At 45.8% G+C, this 17,189-nt stretch overlaps 1 protein-coding gene across 3 annotated transcripts; it reads right to left on the bottom strand.

The window, feature by feature from the left end:
- Positions 1-8,242: 8,242 nt before the first annotated feature.
- LOC133340812 (zinc finger protein 771-like) lies at positions 8,243-14,085 on the bottom strand. 3 transcript variants are annotated; one of them, XM_061549229.1, is made up of 6 exons: positions 13,749-14,085; positions 13,505-13,665; positions 12,993-13,085; positions 11,790-11,876; positions 10,541-11,181; positions 8,243-9,687 (listed from the first exon to the last, which is right to left on the bottom strand). In XM_061549229.1, exons 3-6 carry the CDS (start codon positions 13,018-13,020, stop codon positions 9,565-9,567), a joined length of 879 nt encoding a protein of 292 aa, XP_061405213.1. In that variant the 5' UTR covers positions 13,021-13,085; positions 13,505-13,665; positions 13,749-14,085; the 3' UTR covers positions 8,243-9,564. The 3 variants fall into 3 exon arrangements, with proteins under 3 accessions (XP_061405213.1, XP_061405212.1, XP_061405214.1); XM_061549228.1 differs by lacking the exons at positions 13,505-13,665; positions 13,749-14,085 and adding an exon at positions 11,346-11,587 and having other exon boundaries at positions 12,993-13,023; XM_061549230.1 differs by lacking the exons at positions 13,505-13,665; positions 13,749-14,085 and adding an exon at positions 11,346-11,587 and having other exon boundaries at positions 9,581-11,181; positions 12,993-13,023.
- Between the last annotated feature and the right edge of the window lie 3,104 nt (positions 14,086-17,189).

Below are 17,189 nucleotides of genomic sequence, written 5' to 3'. Positions count from 1 at the left end.
GCTTGTAACTGGGTACAATGTTTGCCAATATCGAAACCTACACCACAAATCCCTCAATTTGTATTGTGCAACATAGCAATCATTGTCCCCTACTGGCAGATAATGCTCCAAGTCACTCTTGCAAATGAGACTCATCATGGTCTCTTCAGTTCTCACGAGGTTAAACAAAATCAACTTTAAAATTATTACTGTTTAGACTTCCTCTGAAATGTGTAAATTAACACAAATTCTTACAAGCTATGGTTCTCTTCACGAATTCAGATCTTTTTAAAATGTGGTCCATGTCGTTGTTCAAACTTACGTAGAAGTGTTCGCTAGCATCTTGATGGCCACTTCTTTTTTCGTCTTGTGGTCCAGGCATCGGAGTACCTGCCCAAAGGACCCCTTCCCAATCACATTCAGTACTTGGAAGCGGTACACCAAGTGTTCAGTCCGTGATCTGGAACAGATTACACAAGTAGTTCAGTACTCAACCAGGGCCCTCTCTGAGTGCTCAAACATTACTCAGTCGTAAACACACGGCTCATATCAAGTTCTCATTTATCAAGTCACTGGTTTGACATTCATACACTGCATGGCACATGGTCTGAGCTCTCTCTGAAGGTTCTCTGGCCAAATACATCTTGGCCTCACGCTGGAAACCACTAAATCATTCTATGCAAAGTATGGGTTATAGAATGTCCTTTATCTGTATTTATGAAGCTTTTTCTCAAGCTGGATGACAAAGATAGTCACTACATCGCGCGCTTCGAGATGCACTTCTGCTGCTGTCTGGAATGCTCTTCCTTCCGATATTAGGAAGCCCTGGAGCGATGCACTGGTTAAATCTAGATTTAAAACCAAAATCACAGATGCCAAATTTCAGGCCCTTTCTCCTTCAGCCTCGTTCACTTTTACATAGCCATGTTCATTCAATTCCCGGATTCCACCCACACAGTTAGTGGCCTCACTCTGTATGCCCTGCATACTATACTCATAGGCTATGCCAACCCCACCCACTACTCAGGTAGCCCCACCTTTGGTCGTATCAAGAGTTGAGCATTAGGCCAGAACATTTTCATCGATACAAATTCAAAAAAAAATTGTAGTTGCTTTGTGGCACCAGGAGAGCCTTTCTGAAAATGTCCAAAACCAGGACATTGAGTCGCTTAACATTTAAGTGTTCTTCACATAGAAAATCATGAGCAACATATTAGGTATACACGTGCGTGTAAGGGATGTTGTGGTTTATAGTGGAATGCATGATTTAGTTGCAATGAGCATGGCCCATATTGGAGAGTCTTACCGGAATGTAGTGGTCGTTGATGTCATCGTAGCCATTATTGGAAGGGCCATTTCGTTCAGAACGAATCTTGAAATAATAAACTTCATTGATTTTCAATATTTCTCGACGTTCCTGCACTGTCATTCTGTCTTTGAATTTGTCCAAGACTTCTGCACACACACATGCCCAAAGACACACATGGTCATTCATGCACATATACACGTGTGCAACAAACGTAATTACAATCACAAATAAACCGAGCACATAATGTTACACTTAACAAAGAGACTCGATTTGGGCCTCTTGTATGTGTGCTGTTAACGGATTTGTAAAGCCATTTAGGGATTGGCTCTAGATAGATGTGGATGTGTGTTTGTTATAGAGGAGTGTGGCAGTAATTCATGTGGTGAATGATGCTGAATAAAGTGAAGTAAAACCTTGTGGTGTGCAGCTCATTCCTGCCACTGGGAAGACGACTTCATCTAATGGATTTGCCTGTTTTTGTCACACAGATGCACACAGAGAGGCACACGTGAACATGCAGGCAAGCATACAGACATGGAAATTTCTACAGAGACACAGTGGTACACCCACAAACACCCACTGAGAGACTGCTTGTGGAAGGGCCTAAATCGCAGGGAGCTCTCAGAGGATTACCCTAGAGGGTAATTTTTGGCCATCACTTCTGCGAGAACATGAAACGGTGCCCATATTCCCAGAAGCTAATGGCCAATTCCATAAAACATTTTAAACTGCATTTTCATTGATTTCTAATTTACAAAAATATGACTGAAGGGGTCAATTGATGAAAGTATTTTATTAAACTGGTTCCAGGTCACGCACCTAACCGCATTCATGAAGTCCAAGTAGAGCTACGACCAAAGTGTGCTGTGTAGTAAGCTTGTGTGTGTTTGTGTCCTGGTAGGTTCACTAGTACTAGAGTCCCTTACTGCAAACTCAGCTGATAAGCATTGCCTTGAATGTTTCACAAGTCTACCGTGTGTATGCGTGTTTGTGCCATTAGGTCAAAGCAGCCCGTCATGGTCCTGATTACCGCACCACCATTTCGAGTGCACCACCGTACTAGTTGTAATATATGTTTACTAACAGCACTTGCCCCAACAGTCTATAGAGCTTACACGAGTTGGGGGGGGGGGGTGGTGGAACTTTGTTTCTTTGCTGTCAGGTAATAAACACATTTGGTGAAGTGACCTGAAAGCCTGCACTGTGTGTCGGGCTTGTGGTCTGTGTCAATTGTATGTTAGAATGTCAGTTAAATATGTAGTCCACGACTACTACAACCGAAGAAGTGAACTTGTCTCTGCATTGTGCTTATAAGAGTTTGCTGTCAAGTGAGTTGCTATCCGTACATTCGGCGAACACTTACCTTGTGCACAGGTGCAGAGTTATCAGCGAGTTGAGCCTTCTCCAAAAGATCGTTCTGTCACACAGCAAAAGTATAATATTAAAACCTCAACAATCTCCTTTGACATTCCTCATTCAACCAAGTTTAGAGCAGCAAGGGAGACCTGTCCAGCAGATGTGACACTCTCCTGGAACTGTCTTCAAATGGGAGTTAAAATCCACGTTTAGATATTGAGAATACAGCTCGTTCTTCCTTGAAGGGTTCCTGAAAAAATTAAGTGCCACTTTGTGGTAATCAATTAGTTGTCCGTATATTTAAATATGAGCCTCGCCATACGAATGTGGAATTTACACCACAGGGAAATCACTACCGATGACATGAAGCGTCATAGCTTATTGAGCCCTTCCGCAACCATCACCAACAACATCTACCTAAACCACAATCGCCATTAGCATCACTAGCACCACCACGAAAATTGTCTCTGCCATCACCACAATCACCACCAAACAGCAACTAAACTATTACCGATATCACTACAATTACAATCTTCACGTAAGTATCACTTGCAACACTCAACACGAGCAAAGAGGAGCTTCCCTATCACCATCAACACAATCACCAAGACCATGACAAACATCATAGTACCATCTTTAACATCATTACCATCACTTACCTTGGATACATCTCTCGTCGAATAACTCGCACTCACGCGACAGGGTGACATTTTAACGGCGCACACGCGGCAAAGCCAGTATCCAGGGGGCGCTGTAGCTCGAGCCGCGTGCCGTCTCCACGAAGTTAAACGCCAGAATAACGCGCCGGGATAGTGACGTCACGGCATCCGGTTTTATTTCACCCGCGTGGAGAGTCACGTGGGCGTCTAACAACCCTTGGCTGGTTGTGACGTCACGCAGTGCCTGGTGCCTCCCCCCGTGGCCTCGCGGGTATCGTGGATTTAAGTAAAACATAACCCACCCACTAGACGATAACATTAAAGTACGTGCGTGTGCCTACACGTACGTTAGTATAATGTAACGTGCACAGTCACTGGCACCTTCGCCAAAAGCATCTACCAACCCCGCAATTTCTATTGCCATCACTAACACCATCCCGAATAGTATCACTATCATCATCACTACAAACCATTAAACCATCACATCTCTACCACCAACACCACACTCTTATCTACCATCTTCACATTACCATCACTTGCAACACTCAACAAGAAGCAAAGAGCAGCTTGCATACCACCATCAGCACCATTACCATTACAACCACCAAGACCATGACAAACATCATAGTACCATATTCTTGGGTTTTTTCGGTAAAGTCACGTAGGTAAAAAATTTATTAAAATTAATAAAAATAAAATAATTTAACATTTATTAATTTATTAATTTTAATAAAAGTTACATTATTTATTTTTATTAATTTTAATAAATCTTAGTTTTTTTCGGTAAAGTCACGTAATAAAAATAAAATAACTTTACTTTTATTAATTTTAATTAATTTTTTACCTACGTGACTTTACCGAAAAAACCTAAGAATATGAATCATTGCAGTCACGAAAGCTTCAAATCTAGAATCATAGTGCCATCTTCAACATCACTTACCTTGTATACATCTCTCGTCGAATAACTCGCACTCACGCGACAGGGTGACATTTTAACGGCGCACACGCGGCAAAGCCAGTATCCAGGGGGCGCTGTAGCTCGAGCCGCGTGCCGTCTCCACGAAGTTAAACGCCAGAATAACGCGCCAGGCGAGTGACGTCACGGCATCCGGTTTTATTTCACCCGCGTGGAGAGTCACGTGGGCGTCTGTAACAACCCTTAGCTGGTTGTGACGTCACTCAATGCCTGGTGCCGTCCGCCGTGGCCTCGTGGGTCACGTGGTTTTCAGTGAAACGTCACCCACCCACTATATGATGGCATACCATAATGTATGTGCACCTGCAATCGTTTTCTGTGTTCAGTATAATTTAGCGTGCATGTGTGTTATATACATGATACGTTGTCTACAATACACCCCCCCCCCCATTAGTCACACGGCGTCACAAAAAGTCAGACCCCCCTCAAATATGACGTCACAAAGCTCTGCCCCCCCCTCACAAAACCATATTTCCATTTTGAAAATAAAACATGCTTCAAATCGCTTTAAACTATTGTCATTGTAGTGCGTATTTAATGTGGCGCTGCACTCTGATGTCGGAGGAGAAAACATTTATTACAAAGTAAATTTAATTAAGTAGAACGTGTTGTCTATATTTATTTAAAGTTGCGAATTTTGATGTGACGTCACATTTCTCAACCCCCCACCCCCCTCGTCACACATCGTCACAAATGTCTGACCCCCCCCCAGGTGCGTGACGTCATTTATGGACGGCCCCTATATTATACGTATGCGAGTCCATATTATTATAAATCATATCTTCTTGGTTCTTTCGGTAAAGTCACGTAGAAGGGAAATAATAAAAAATTAAACATAATAAAATATTTCTCAACGTTTCGGCCACAACACAAGCAGCCGTCTATGTTTTATTTTTATTATTTTATTATTTCCCTTCTACGTGACTTTACCGAAAGAACCAAGAAGATGAATCCCTGCAGTCACGAAAGCTTTAAATCGAAAAATAAATCATATCCTTATATTTCATGCCATTATAAATCTCAACGTTCATCCTTTAAAGTCCCATCACAAGGGAGAAACACTGACAAAAATATATTTGTTTTAATCTTGATTTTAAGCTTTCGTGACTGCAGGAATCCATACTCTTTGGTTCTTTCGGTAAAGTCATGTAGGTATAAAAATTAAATAAATCACGACGTTTCGGGCGCAACACAAGAGTCCGTCATCAGGTGGGAAAGCATGGTCTGCTGCTGATGCAAACCACTCTACGCCATATGGACCTGCACACTCAATTCCCTGTACAAGAATACATGTACAACGTATGGGTTGACAGGTATGATAATGGATACGTACACATAAAAATGTACCCCTCTGCCCCCGTGATGTCTGCGTGCCGAGTGAGTATTTGTGACGGTTGTGGCACTTAAGAGTGATGCCCACAAAGTTGTAACACCTCGATTTAAAGCTTTCGTGACTGCAGGGATTCATCTTCTTGGTTCTTTCGGTAAAGTCACGTAGAATGGAAATAATAAAATAATAAAACATCATAAAATACAATTCTCACGACGTTTCGGCCACAACGCAAGCAGCCGTCCTCAGGTGAAGAACAGGTCTGTCCTAAAGGAGTTTTGAAACATGTTTAATATTTATTCTTTTATTATTTCCCTTCTACGTGACTTTACCGAAATAACCAAGAAGATGAATCCCGGCAGTCACGAAAGCTTTAAATCGTCGTGAGAATTATTTATTATGTTTTATTTTTATTATTTTATTTCCATTCTACGTGACTTTACCGAAAGAACCAAGAAGTTGTAACACCTCGTCCAGGCAGCACTCTTGTGTGTAACTGATGTCGGCAATATGGCTGCAGAGGCGCTGTAACGTGATATAATGAATCCGCGACAGATTGAATGATAAATGATGTTAATGCAGAGGGAATTCATTAACACATTCCTGCGGAGGGAGCTGGTAGGAACGTTGGGTTGCTCGGTCAATGGCCAGGGTCAACGGCGGCGTGGTGTATTCAGGCAAATATGTCCGACTGTGAGGGCGGGCACAAGCCGGCGTGAGTAGGTTAAACGTTGAGTTTTATACGGGCACCACGGGGTGACCAGCCCCTCCCCACCCAGCCCCACTCCTCCCACTCCCCACCCAGCCCTTCCCCACCCAGCCCCTCCCCACCCTCCCCACCCAGCCCCTCCCTCCCCACCCAGCCCCTCCCTGCACGACGGACGGACACAATAATCCCCTGTGGGCTGGTGTAACCAGGAGGTTCCTACCAGTATAACCCACAATTTATAATTCATTCTGTCGCGGATTCATTATACTGTATCCTGTTACAGCGCTTCTGCGGCCGTCTGGAAAGTTCTTCCTTCCGATATTAGGAAGCCACTGGAACGGTGCACTTTAAGTGATCTGGATTGAAAACTAATTTCTTTAGAACTGCTTTTTGTGTTTAGTTTGTTGTCCTTCCCCCGGACCCCCGATTGGCATGGTTGGATACAATGCGAAAAAAGTTCGACATATATACGTGGTAATATGCTGAAACTTTATTAAGGGGTTACATATTATATGCAGAACAGACTACACCGAGCCCTACAAGGCATCTACTGCAACACCGCACATAAACATGGAGCCAAACATGCCGTCTCACACGGAGTTGTGAATAAAGTGACTAAAGCACAAATCCTAACTCACAGCAAAATTCGACAAGAATTCAACCTGCCCTCTGCTGACATACAATCGCAACATTATCTTAACTCATGAGACAAGAGGACTGGTCGATACCAACTGGGGTAGCAAATGCTGAAGCGATGATGGGCAGAAACCTAAACGCAACGCCATTGTCAGTCTTTACTCTTTGGTTCTTTAGGTAAAGTCACGTAGGTATAGAATAAAATAAATCACGACGTTTTGGGCGCAACACAAGCGTCCATCATCAGGTGGGAAAGCATGGTCTGCTGCTGAGGTTTGAGATACACCCATCTCAAACCTTCTTCTTGGTTCTTTCGGTAAAGTCACGTAGAAGGGAAGTAATAAAATAATAAAAATAAAACATAATAAAACAATTCTCACGACGTTTCGACCACAACGCAAGCAGCCGTCCTCAGGTGAAAACCAGGTCCGTCGAGGCGACAGAGTCTGAATGAAACAGCACACGAGCTTGGAGCATATATATAAGCTGGGCGCATTGACAAAGGAATTTAGCATATTTATGGGAAATGCAGGAATGTGATTAGTACTGCATATGCATGTGCATTATGCAGGATTAACAGCATCAAAGGGAGCTGCAGTTACTGCTGCTGCAGCAGTTGCTGCTGCTGCAGCAGTTGCTGCTGCTGCTGCAGTTGCTGCTGCTGCTGCAGTTGCTGCTGCTGCTGCAGTTGCTGCTGCTGCTGCACTTGCTGCTGCTGCTGCACTTTCTGCTGCTGCACTTGCTGCTGCTGCACTTGCTGCTGCTGCTGCACTTGCTGCTGCTGCTGCACTTGCTGCTGCTGCACTTGCTGCTGCTGCACTTGCTGCTGCTGCTGCACTTGCTGCTGCTGCTGCACTTGCACTTGCTGCTGCTGCTAAATTCCTTTTGATATGCAAATTCCTTTGTCAATGCGCCCAGCTTATATATATGCTCCAAGCTCGTGTGCTGTTTCATTCAGACTCTGTCGCCTCGACGGACCTGGTTTTCACCTGAGGACGGCTGCTTGCGTTGTGGTCGAAACGTCGTGAGAATTGTTTTATTATGTTTTATTTTTATTATTTTATTACTTCCCTTCTACGTGACTTTACCGAAAGAACCAAGAAGATGAATCCCTGCAGTCACGAAAGCTTTAAATCCATCTCAAACCTTTTTAAAACAGTCTGCCTCAGCAGCAGACCATGCTTTCCCACCTGATGATGGACGCTTGTGTTGCGCCCGAAACGTCTTGATTTATTTTATACCTACGTGTCTTTACCGAAAGAACCAACGAGTATGGATTCCTGCAGTCACGAAAGCTTCAAATCAAGATTGCCAGTCTTATAGACACTTTATATTTAGTTTCATATTCTGTCGATGTTTCATATCAAGGTGAAGTTGCAAGCCTGAAATTGCTTGCTCATATCACTGGTGGATGGAGGGCCTTGCATAGAGGGATCTCTATATAAGCATATTCGGTCTACTCTTCCACGCTGGCCAGACGTCTTGGAAGAGGTGGAAGTACTCACACTTCACATCGACATGAGTTTTTTTTGTATCCAAAAAAATTCTTATCATATTCTACCCTTTTTCAAGCTGTTTTATTAAAAGTTATATGGTGACCTTACTATGATACATATTTGTGATCGAGAGATAAAAGTAATATAAAAAATAATTGTTAGCATTTGACACCCTATGTGGTACCTGCCGATAAGCAACTTTTGGGTCAATGGTTTCAACGACCATCAGAAAATATCCATACATGAAGATAGCTGAACAAAAGTTTCAGGGACTGTTGGCAGTGGAGTGAAAGCATTAATCAAAATTGACACAGCGTGGGAAGGCCTCCATCCAGTCATGGGTTGTTAAAGGGCTATGAATTATTAGATAAAAGTAAATAGAGTAGAGAGAGAGAACACAAAGATATTGCCTAAGATTGGAAATTATATTTTACCCATTAAAGGCTGCACAGTGCACATGTGTACAGGCAGCCAGCAAAGACACCTGCTCACAGTACAGGAGACCCTTGAATATCACGGGGTGATCGTTCGCGGTTTCTACCTATTGCAGGCAACCTTTTTCTGTTGCAATTTAGCTATCGAGGTGGTTAGTTTTTGGTGTTGTATGGCTGATACCGCAGTGCGGGGCGGGCGAGAGACACGAGGCAGTCAGTCGCACCTCAACCTTTGGTCGTGCCAGCATCTTGCGGACAAAGACGCCCCCCCCGTATAACCTATTAACAGACTTGATTTGAAGCTTTCGTGACTGCAGGAATCCATACTCTTTGGTTCTTTCGGGAACCTACGTGACTTCACCGACAGAACCAAAGAGTATTAACAGACTGTTGGGGCAAGTGCTGTTAGCGAGCACCTATGAAGGCTGGCACGGCACACGTGGGGGTAGGTAGCCAGCACCACACCCGGTCATGTTTGTCTCCCCAGTAGCGATGTTTACGCACCACACCAGGTACCGAGTAGATAAGCTGACCCAGGGGAGGCCCAGGACCGATTTAGATAATCGTCATTGGTGTTGGGCGTGAGCAGGAATCTAAATTGGGTTGCTGGGTTCATAGCGCAGCGAATTAATCGTAGCACTATTCCTCCCCACTCACGGACAATCAACCGCCAGTCGCCACTAATTGGTGGCGAAGTCACCACGGTGCTTGTGCCAGGCGATGTGCACGATGTTGAGGCCACGTGAAGTGTCGAACGGCCACTGGCAGGAGGTCACGGGGCAGACCCAGGTGCCATGGGTCGACTGAGATGACAAACACACACACATATATGCTCACTTTGGATCATCATCATCATCGGTAAAAACAGTATTTATACGATTTATTGTCTGCGAATGCTTTTGTATCGGGTTTTAACATTATTATTTCAACTACTTGGCTTTTAGTGTATTAGGCATACAGTAGAGTACTTATTTTAATTGAGACATTGTCTATTATTTGGTTGCCGTGTACCTAACCTCATTATTTATGTAAGGATTAAATATTGCATTTTGCGGTTTTGGCTTTAGTGGCACTTTCCAAGAACGTACCCACCCCGCCCCGCGATATTCAAGAGTCACGTGTGCTGCTATCCTGCACGCCCATGCAAGTGATTTTATGAGGCACATCACAGTACCATCTCTCCACGATCCACGAAGCCTTTCTCCGCGTCACTGGGTTACAGAAACGCATCTTCTGCATCACAACCACTGCACTCAAATGTTCAACTGCGGCTCCCCAATGTTCCTCAAACATTGTCCACACACGCTCACCTAGAAGGGGTTTGTGGTGTACGAAGTGGCAAACCAGGATATAAAGTACCGTGGAGTGGGCATGGGGATCGCCCAGGACGGGAATAAATGGAGTGGCTGAGGAAGGCAGTCCCACATGAATGGGAACCAATACCAGGAGGAGAAAGTAGAGGGAGAAAACGGGTTTTGATTCCTTACCCGTACCCCGCCGCACCAGGGTCGCAAATGGGTACCAGTACCCGGCCGTACCCGTACCCGGGTAGGGTACGGGTGAAGCCATGTTGCAGGCGCGGGTGGGTTGATTCTAGGAACTTGAATTGTGAGAAGAGACAAGACGTTGGGAAATGAGTGACAAACAGTTACTCACCAGTGATTCACGGCCTACCCGTACCCGGCCGCACCAGGGTCGCAAATGGGTACCCGTTTTCAGGTTGCCGCTGTGCGAGAAGCTCTGGCCGCACACCTTGCAGCGGCAGGGCTTCTCGCCCGTGTGCGTGCGCTGGTGCGACTTAAGGTGGGCGCTCTGCGAGAACGCCTGTCCGCACGTCGCGCAGCGGTACGGCCGCTCGCCCGTGTGCGTGCGCAGGTGCGTCTCGAGGTTGCCGCGCTGCGAGAAGCGCTGGGCGCACACGCTGCACCGGAACGGCTTGTTGTCTTCACCGCCCGCAATCGCCGGCACGGGAACCGGCAGCATGCGCCGCCGCCGCACCAGCTTAAAGTTCGGCACGCGGTACGCGGCGGCGGCAGGAGGCAGAGTGTCGCTCCTGGACGGTGCCTCGTCCTGCCTGTCAATGTGGTCTTCAGTGAGCGGCTTGGGCAGGTAAGCGGCACACATGGGCGGGACCGTGCAGCCAGTGTCAATTTGTATTTTGTCGACCGGCAGCTGCTGCTGTTGTTGCTGCTGCTGCTGTTGAAGCCAGGGATAGGAGTCAACATTGGTTGCATTCGTTAGGTCCAGTCCCATCTCCTGAAGCGAGGTCACTTGTTGGATGACAAAGCCCGAATTACCTTGGGAAAAATAATCAGAGAAGTCACTTTAGACGTCATATTGTGGATATGTTTTATTTTATGGCCACTGACAGGGCAAAATCAATTCCTTCACCCACCCGCACTGACCAGGAACAATGAAGTATGTTCAAATAACCCCCATGATCTGACCAACGTGGGGTTACCTTCATTCAGCAGCGGATTGACAAAAGGGCAGTACTTGTCCATTAGGCATGCGCGTCTGTCTTTGTCTTGAGGGGGAGCAGTGGCGTAGTGGTTAGCGCACTGCAATACCAATCTGGCGACATGGATTTGATTGCCAGCCATGGCGAAAATCAGTATCTAAGGATTCTTGAAACGGTCCTGGGACCCTCCACCCAGGTTGATTTGGCCTTAAATGAGTACCTGTTGCAGTGTGATAATGGCACTGGATTGGAGAAACAAAGGCACGAATATAATTGGAGACAATTTTAACCACGGGACATTTCGCCGTATACGAAAAGCAAAAACATTCCCACACAAACAATTGAGTGCACGTATCTGCGTGAGAATCAACATTAATCGATGAATGCTTGCATCGTCACATCTCCACGCGGTAAGACATTTGTTTATTTTCAACTCATCTTTACCTCCGCACGCGTCTCTTTCTATCCTGGGCGGCGTCTGGCTGGGGCTGGAGTCTCTCTGGTCCGACGTGGGACTCTGATGATCACCGTCTGAATGGCAGAAGACAACGGACGTGTGGATTAACGCAGACATTTAAAAATGGCACTGCTGCATCTCAGGATGAGCCAGGGGAAGTTCTTTCTCACAGGTGCCCAGCCCGAAGCTTGGGCTGCGATGGCGGATAATTACAGAAGACTTTACGTAGATCAAGTGAACGATCGTGTGTAAACGTGAACAAAACAACAGAAGATGGAAAGAGCAATCAGAGAAAATGTAAATGAACTGCCCTCCCCCCCCCCGCCACCCCCACTTTTATCCTTTCGTCAGTTGAAATAAGACAGACCCAGAAGAGGAGAGGTTGTCACCCCAACACATAAAGCCGCATGTATGTTATATGATTTATAGCATGGTCCATTTCCAAGTCCCCTCCCACTATACCCGATCTCCCCCTAGAATGTTGGCTATTTCCTCCCGGCTCATCTCCCCCCCCCCCCATAAACATAAGCTCCCATTCCCCCCCCCCCCCCCCCCCGTTAGGGTGGGGTAGCGAGCATTCCTTCCCCACACCTATACATGTTCAAGTGCCAAAAGTCCCCCCCCCCCGCCACCCTTGGTTTTTCTGTACCCCTCCGCAGAAATCATCAACACGTTTTATCGGGCTTGTGCGCTTACCATAATAAAAAATGCATAAAATGTAAATTTAAAAAAATGAACAGCAATCGTTCAACATTATTGAGGATGAATTACACTTGCACGTACACGTGGTCCTCCGCACGTGTCTGTTTCTATCCTGGGCGGCACATGACCACATGTGTACACGTGTACAGCCATTTTTGTCAAGCCATTGCTGGAAGAGGGCCTCCACACGCCGTGTCCGTCACAGGGGTCCTTCAACCAACCATACTTCACCGCGCTGATGAGTGCACGCCTCTGAAGGTTTTGTAATGCGTTCTACCACTGGAGTCTGCATTCAACGATCATTTCTAAAACTGTTTGTTCCATCTTCAAGATTTTTCCTCGTCTTAGTTTGCTATTCTACCAAACCTTGTCATTTTTTCATAATCACATCATATTACTAAAACCCTCGTCTCCTCAAATCAGCCAATCACAGGGGGCGACAGATAGGATGGGACAGTGTACACTTTTATTCGTCTTAAAGTACTCACCAGCGCAGCTTGCCTCGGTTTTGATCATGTGCAGCGACGGGTTTGGGCTGCAGTCTCCTGCCTCTGATGAGGCCCGGGTGTGCCCATCATTTTCTGTGTAGGCCAAAGAGCAAGGCACACAAACATTTGGGGAGGGGGAGAAATGAACAATGATCAGTGAATTTTGATTTAAAGCTTTCGTGACTGCAGGGATTCATCTTCTTGGTTCTTTCGGTAAAGTCACGTAGAAGGGAAATAATAAAAGAATAAAAATAAAACATAATAAAATGTTATTCTCACGACTGCTTGTGTTGTGGCCGAAACGTCGTGAGAATTGTATTTTATTATGTTTTATTTTCATTATTTTATTATTTCCCTTCTACGTGACTTTACCGAAAGAACCAAGAAAATGATCAGTGACGTAAGCGTTCCGGCCAGGTGGTTCAGCAGTAGAGCAAGCGGATCGCCATCGGGAGTTTGGGAATTTTATATCCTGGTCGGTGGAATGACTTGGAAAGCAGCTCGGCACGCACGAGGCCGTCCCCGACGCAGGCGCGCAGGACCCCGTAGTCCCGGATGCCCAGCTCAGAGTCCATGGCCCGGGCCACCTCCTCGTTCACGCCCTGCGCCTCCAGCCACGCCAGGGAAGTCCCTGCTAGGCTCAAGCACTGGGGTTGCCATCGCGCACGCCATTCTGGTGAGACGTGCAAACATATCACGTTAGTTGTGTCATTAATTTGGTTAGCTGTTTGAAAAAGGAACTGAGCAGGTTCTCACCTGATGTAGAATCCCCTCTTTATGGGTATCGTGCAAGAAGATAGGCGTGGAGTCTGTGTTGAGGTCACGGTTGTTGCAGGGCTGGGATCAAGGCAGCGGTCACAAGCACAAGCAAGAACATAAATGTGCGAGTCACAACACTGCCAAACGATGCCATTTTGCAATGCTGAAAGCTGGCCATTAACAAAAAGGGCAGCGTGAAATCCCAAAAGCAACCACACAGTTAGCTCTCTGTTGTGTACATACCTTTGGAACCTCATTTGCCAGTAGAAAAATATGATAATTGTTTTTTTACCCTTTTATCTGGCAACAAAACTGACACCTTTTTTTTACAAGAAGTCATGTTTGCATAGACCACAATACCTGCAGTCATAATGCAAACAAAAAACATAACTCTGATAATGTATGCATTGTCCTTGAAGTTGATTGGTCCACACCCGAGACAGCTTTCCTGACGCCAAAAGGCGTCATCTAGTCCAACACCATGTGAGACTAGGCTCTAAGGCAGGGGTCTCAAACTCGCGACCCGCGGGCCAATTGCGGCCCTCGGGACGATATTTTGTGGCCCCCACCTTAATATGAAAGTTTAATGTTAGTGCGGCCCGCGAGTTTTATATTGTAGCAACCCCGCTGTTAGCTGCTGTGTCGGGACAATGTTATGATGCTCTGGTTTCCTACTGTGTGCCTGTCCAGTGAATGCGGCATGCATGTGAGTGACATGGGGGGCGGGGTCGTGTGTGTGTGTGTTTGTGTACGTGTGAGAGTGAGTGAGAGAGAGAGCCGGGAGAGTAAAGAGTGGCTTTGGATGTGCGGAGAGCAGGAGGGTGAAATTCATAGTTTTCCGCTCTCTTTCGCGCAGGTCATGATGTATCCAGTGCTTCATTTGTAAATCACAAGGTGCCGGAACGCTAAGTACAATATGACAGCGCAGGTACAACGAGCACAGGTCCCGAAACGCACGTAAAACGACGCTTAAAACAGCACACACATGCCACTTACAATGCAGTGGGACTTATTTAGGCTATACTGCAGTGACGGTATCAGTCTTTGTGTCAGTGATGAATAAAGATGGCATCTTGAGCAAAGGCGGAAAAAGTGGAAATAACGTGAATTTGCGGAAATTACGTCTCCGTGCGTCGCTGGTTGGCTAAACAATTGACTGAAACTTTATTGCGTGAGCGACAGCAAGTGGAATGAATATATATCTTGTCACACAGCCCCAATCATGTCTTTTTCAAAGCCTGCAGTGAAGAGAAAGGTTGGTGACGAGCACAGACAATTTCAGGAAAAGTGGGAGATGCAATATTTCTTTGTTGAGCACATGAGCACCCCGACGTGTCTTATTTGTTCAGAAAAAGTTGCGGTGCACAAGGAATACAACCTCAAACGTCATTACTCAACTAGACATGCTGAGGAGTATGCAAAATACCAGGGAGATGAGAGAGCCAACTGGGTTGCTAATCTTGAAACATGTCTACTGAGGCAACAAAATGTCTTCAAGAAAGCAACCAAAGAGAATAATGCAGCAGTCGAAGTAAGCTACGTGGTTAGTGAGATGATTGCTAAGGCAGGAAAGCCATTCACAGAAGGCGAGTTTATCAAAAAGTGCATCTTACAGGCTGCAAGTATAGTCTGTCCGGAAAAGAAAGGTCAGTTTAGCAACATCAGCCTTTCTGCTAACACCGTGGCAGAGCGCATTTCTGACCTGTCAAGTGACATTTATGATCAACTGCGTGAGAAAGCCAAATTTTTCAATGCATACTCAGTCGCTATTGATGAGAGTTCAGACATCACTGACACTGCCCAGCTCACAATATACGTCCGTGGTGTTGATGACAATTTTGAAGTGATGGAGTAGTTGCTCACAGTAATTCCAATGCATGGCCACACCACCGCTCAGGAGATATTTTGCCAGCTGTGTGATGCCATTGTGAATGCCGGTTTGCCATGGAAGAAGTTTGTTGGAATAACAACCGACGGAGCGCCATCAATGACAGGGAGGAGAAATGGACTGGTGGCACTTGTTCAAAGAAAACTAGAAGAGGAGGGTGTGGAGGAGGCCATTGCTCTGCACTGCATCATCCATCAGCAGGCCCTTTGCAGCAAATGCCTGAAGTTTGACAATGTGATGTCTGTTGTTGTGAAATGCATCAACCAAATCAGATCCAGGGGCTTAAAGCACCGGATGTTCCGTACTTTTTTAGAGGAAATTGAGTCAGAATATGAGGATGTGCTCTACTTCACCGAGGTACGTTGGCTCAGCAGGGGAAACGTCTTTAAGAGATTTTTTGAGTTGAGAGCAGAAGTGAAAACCTTCATGGAGAAGGATGGGGTGGCTGTTCCTGTGCTAAGTGATCCCAAATGGCTCATGGACTTCGCTTTTCTTGTTGACATCACGCATGAGCTGAATGTACTGAACAAGAAGTTACAAGGCCAGGGGCAGCTCGTCAGTGCTGCCTATGACAACGTGAGAGCATTCTCCACAAAACTTGTGTTATGGAAAGCCCAGCTCTCTCAGACAAACCTTTGCCATTTCCCAGCATGCAAGGCACTCCTGAATGCAGGCACACCATTCAGTGGTGAGAAGTATGTTGCTGCCATTTTGAGGCTACAGGAGGAATTTGATCACAGATTTGCAGACTTCAAGACGCACAGAGCCACTTTTCAAATGTTTGCGGATCTCTTCTCCTTTGATGTGCAAGATGCCCCTCCTGTGCTTCAAATGGAGCTCATTGACCTGCAGTGCAACTCTGACCTCAAAGCCAAGTTCAGGGAGGCGAGTGGAAAAGACGACAAGCTTGGGCAATTTTTGCGAGAATTGAACCCCAGCTTCCCTGAGCTTTCCCGAATGTTCAAGCGGACCATGTGCCTTTTTGGGAGCACATATTTGTGCGAAAAGCTCTTCTCCACCTTGAACTTCAATAAGTCCAAGTACAGGTCCAGACTTACTGATGATCATCTTCAAGCCATACTGAGGGTCGCAACTGCTTCCTCCCTCAAGCCAAATGTGGCTCAGCTATGTGAGAGGAAGCGCTGCCAGGTCTCCGGCAGCAAGAAGTAGGCAAGCGAAGCCATGTTCATAAGAACCGTTCATGTTCTTCAATATTCTATTCATGTTCAGAAGAACCCATTGAAGTTAAATAACTGTTAGTAATGACATTTGAGAAGTTTGGATTTTTTTAGTTTTTTTTGTGGAATACCTGATGCGGCCCAGCCTCACACAGATACTGCCTCCAGCGGCCCCAAGGTAATTTGAGTTTGAGACCCCTGGGTTAAGCTGTGGGAAGTGAAATAGACGAGCGACCAATAAAACACTATGTAATATGGGGATGACGGTTTTTTGCTATTCTCAAAATAATACACATGCAGTCATGCAAATATCTGATTTAACACAGCACAGCAAAACCAGTTTCACCATTCAATTCCGCTCGTCCAGGCGAG

Source organism: Lethenteron reissneri, chromosome 10, assembly GCF_015708825.2.
Source record: "Lethenteron reissneri isolate LAM-NWPU_2019-01 chromosome 10, ASM1570882v1, whole genome shotgun sequence".
Lineage (NCBI taxonomy): Eukaryota > Metazoa > Chordata > Hyperoartia > Petromyzontiformes > Petromyzontidae > Lethenteron > Lethenteron reissneri.
The sequence above is the reverse complement of the archived record's forward strand: the minus strand, read 5'-3'. Positions and strand labels throughout refer to the sequence as shown.

Coding starts and splice junctions, on each gene's coding strand:
- LOC133340812 (XM_061549228.1), bottom strand. CDS start 11,487: ATGGCTGGCAATCAAATCCATGTCGCCAGATTGGTATTGCAGTGCGCT. Junction 11,182..11,345: donor CAATCCGCTGCTGAATGAAG/GTAACCCCACGT, acceptor ATTTTTCCCAAG/GTAATTCGGGCTTTGTCATC. Junction 9,688..10,540: donor GGGTAGGCCGTGAATCACTG/GTGAGTAACTGT, acceptor TTGTCATCTCAG/TCGACCCATGGCACCTGGGT.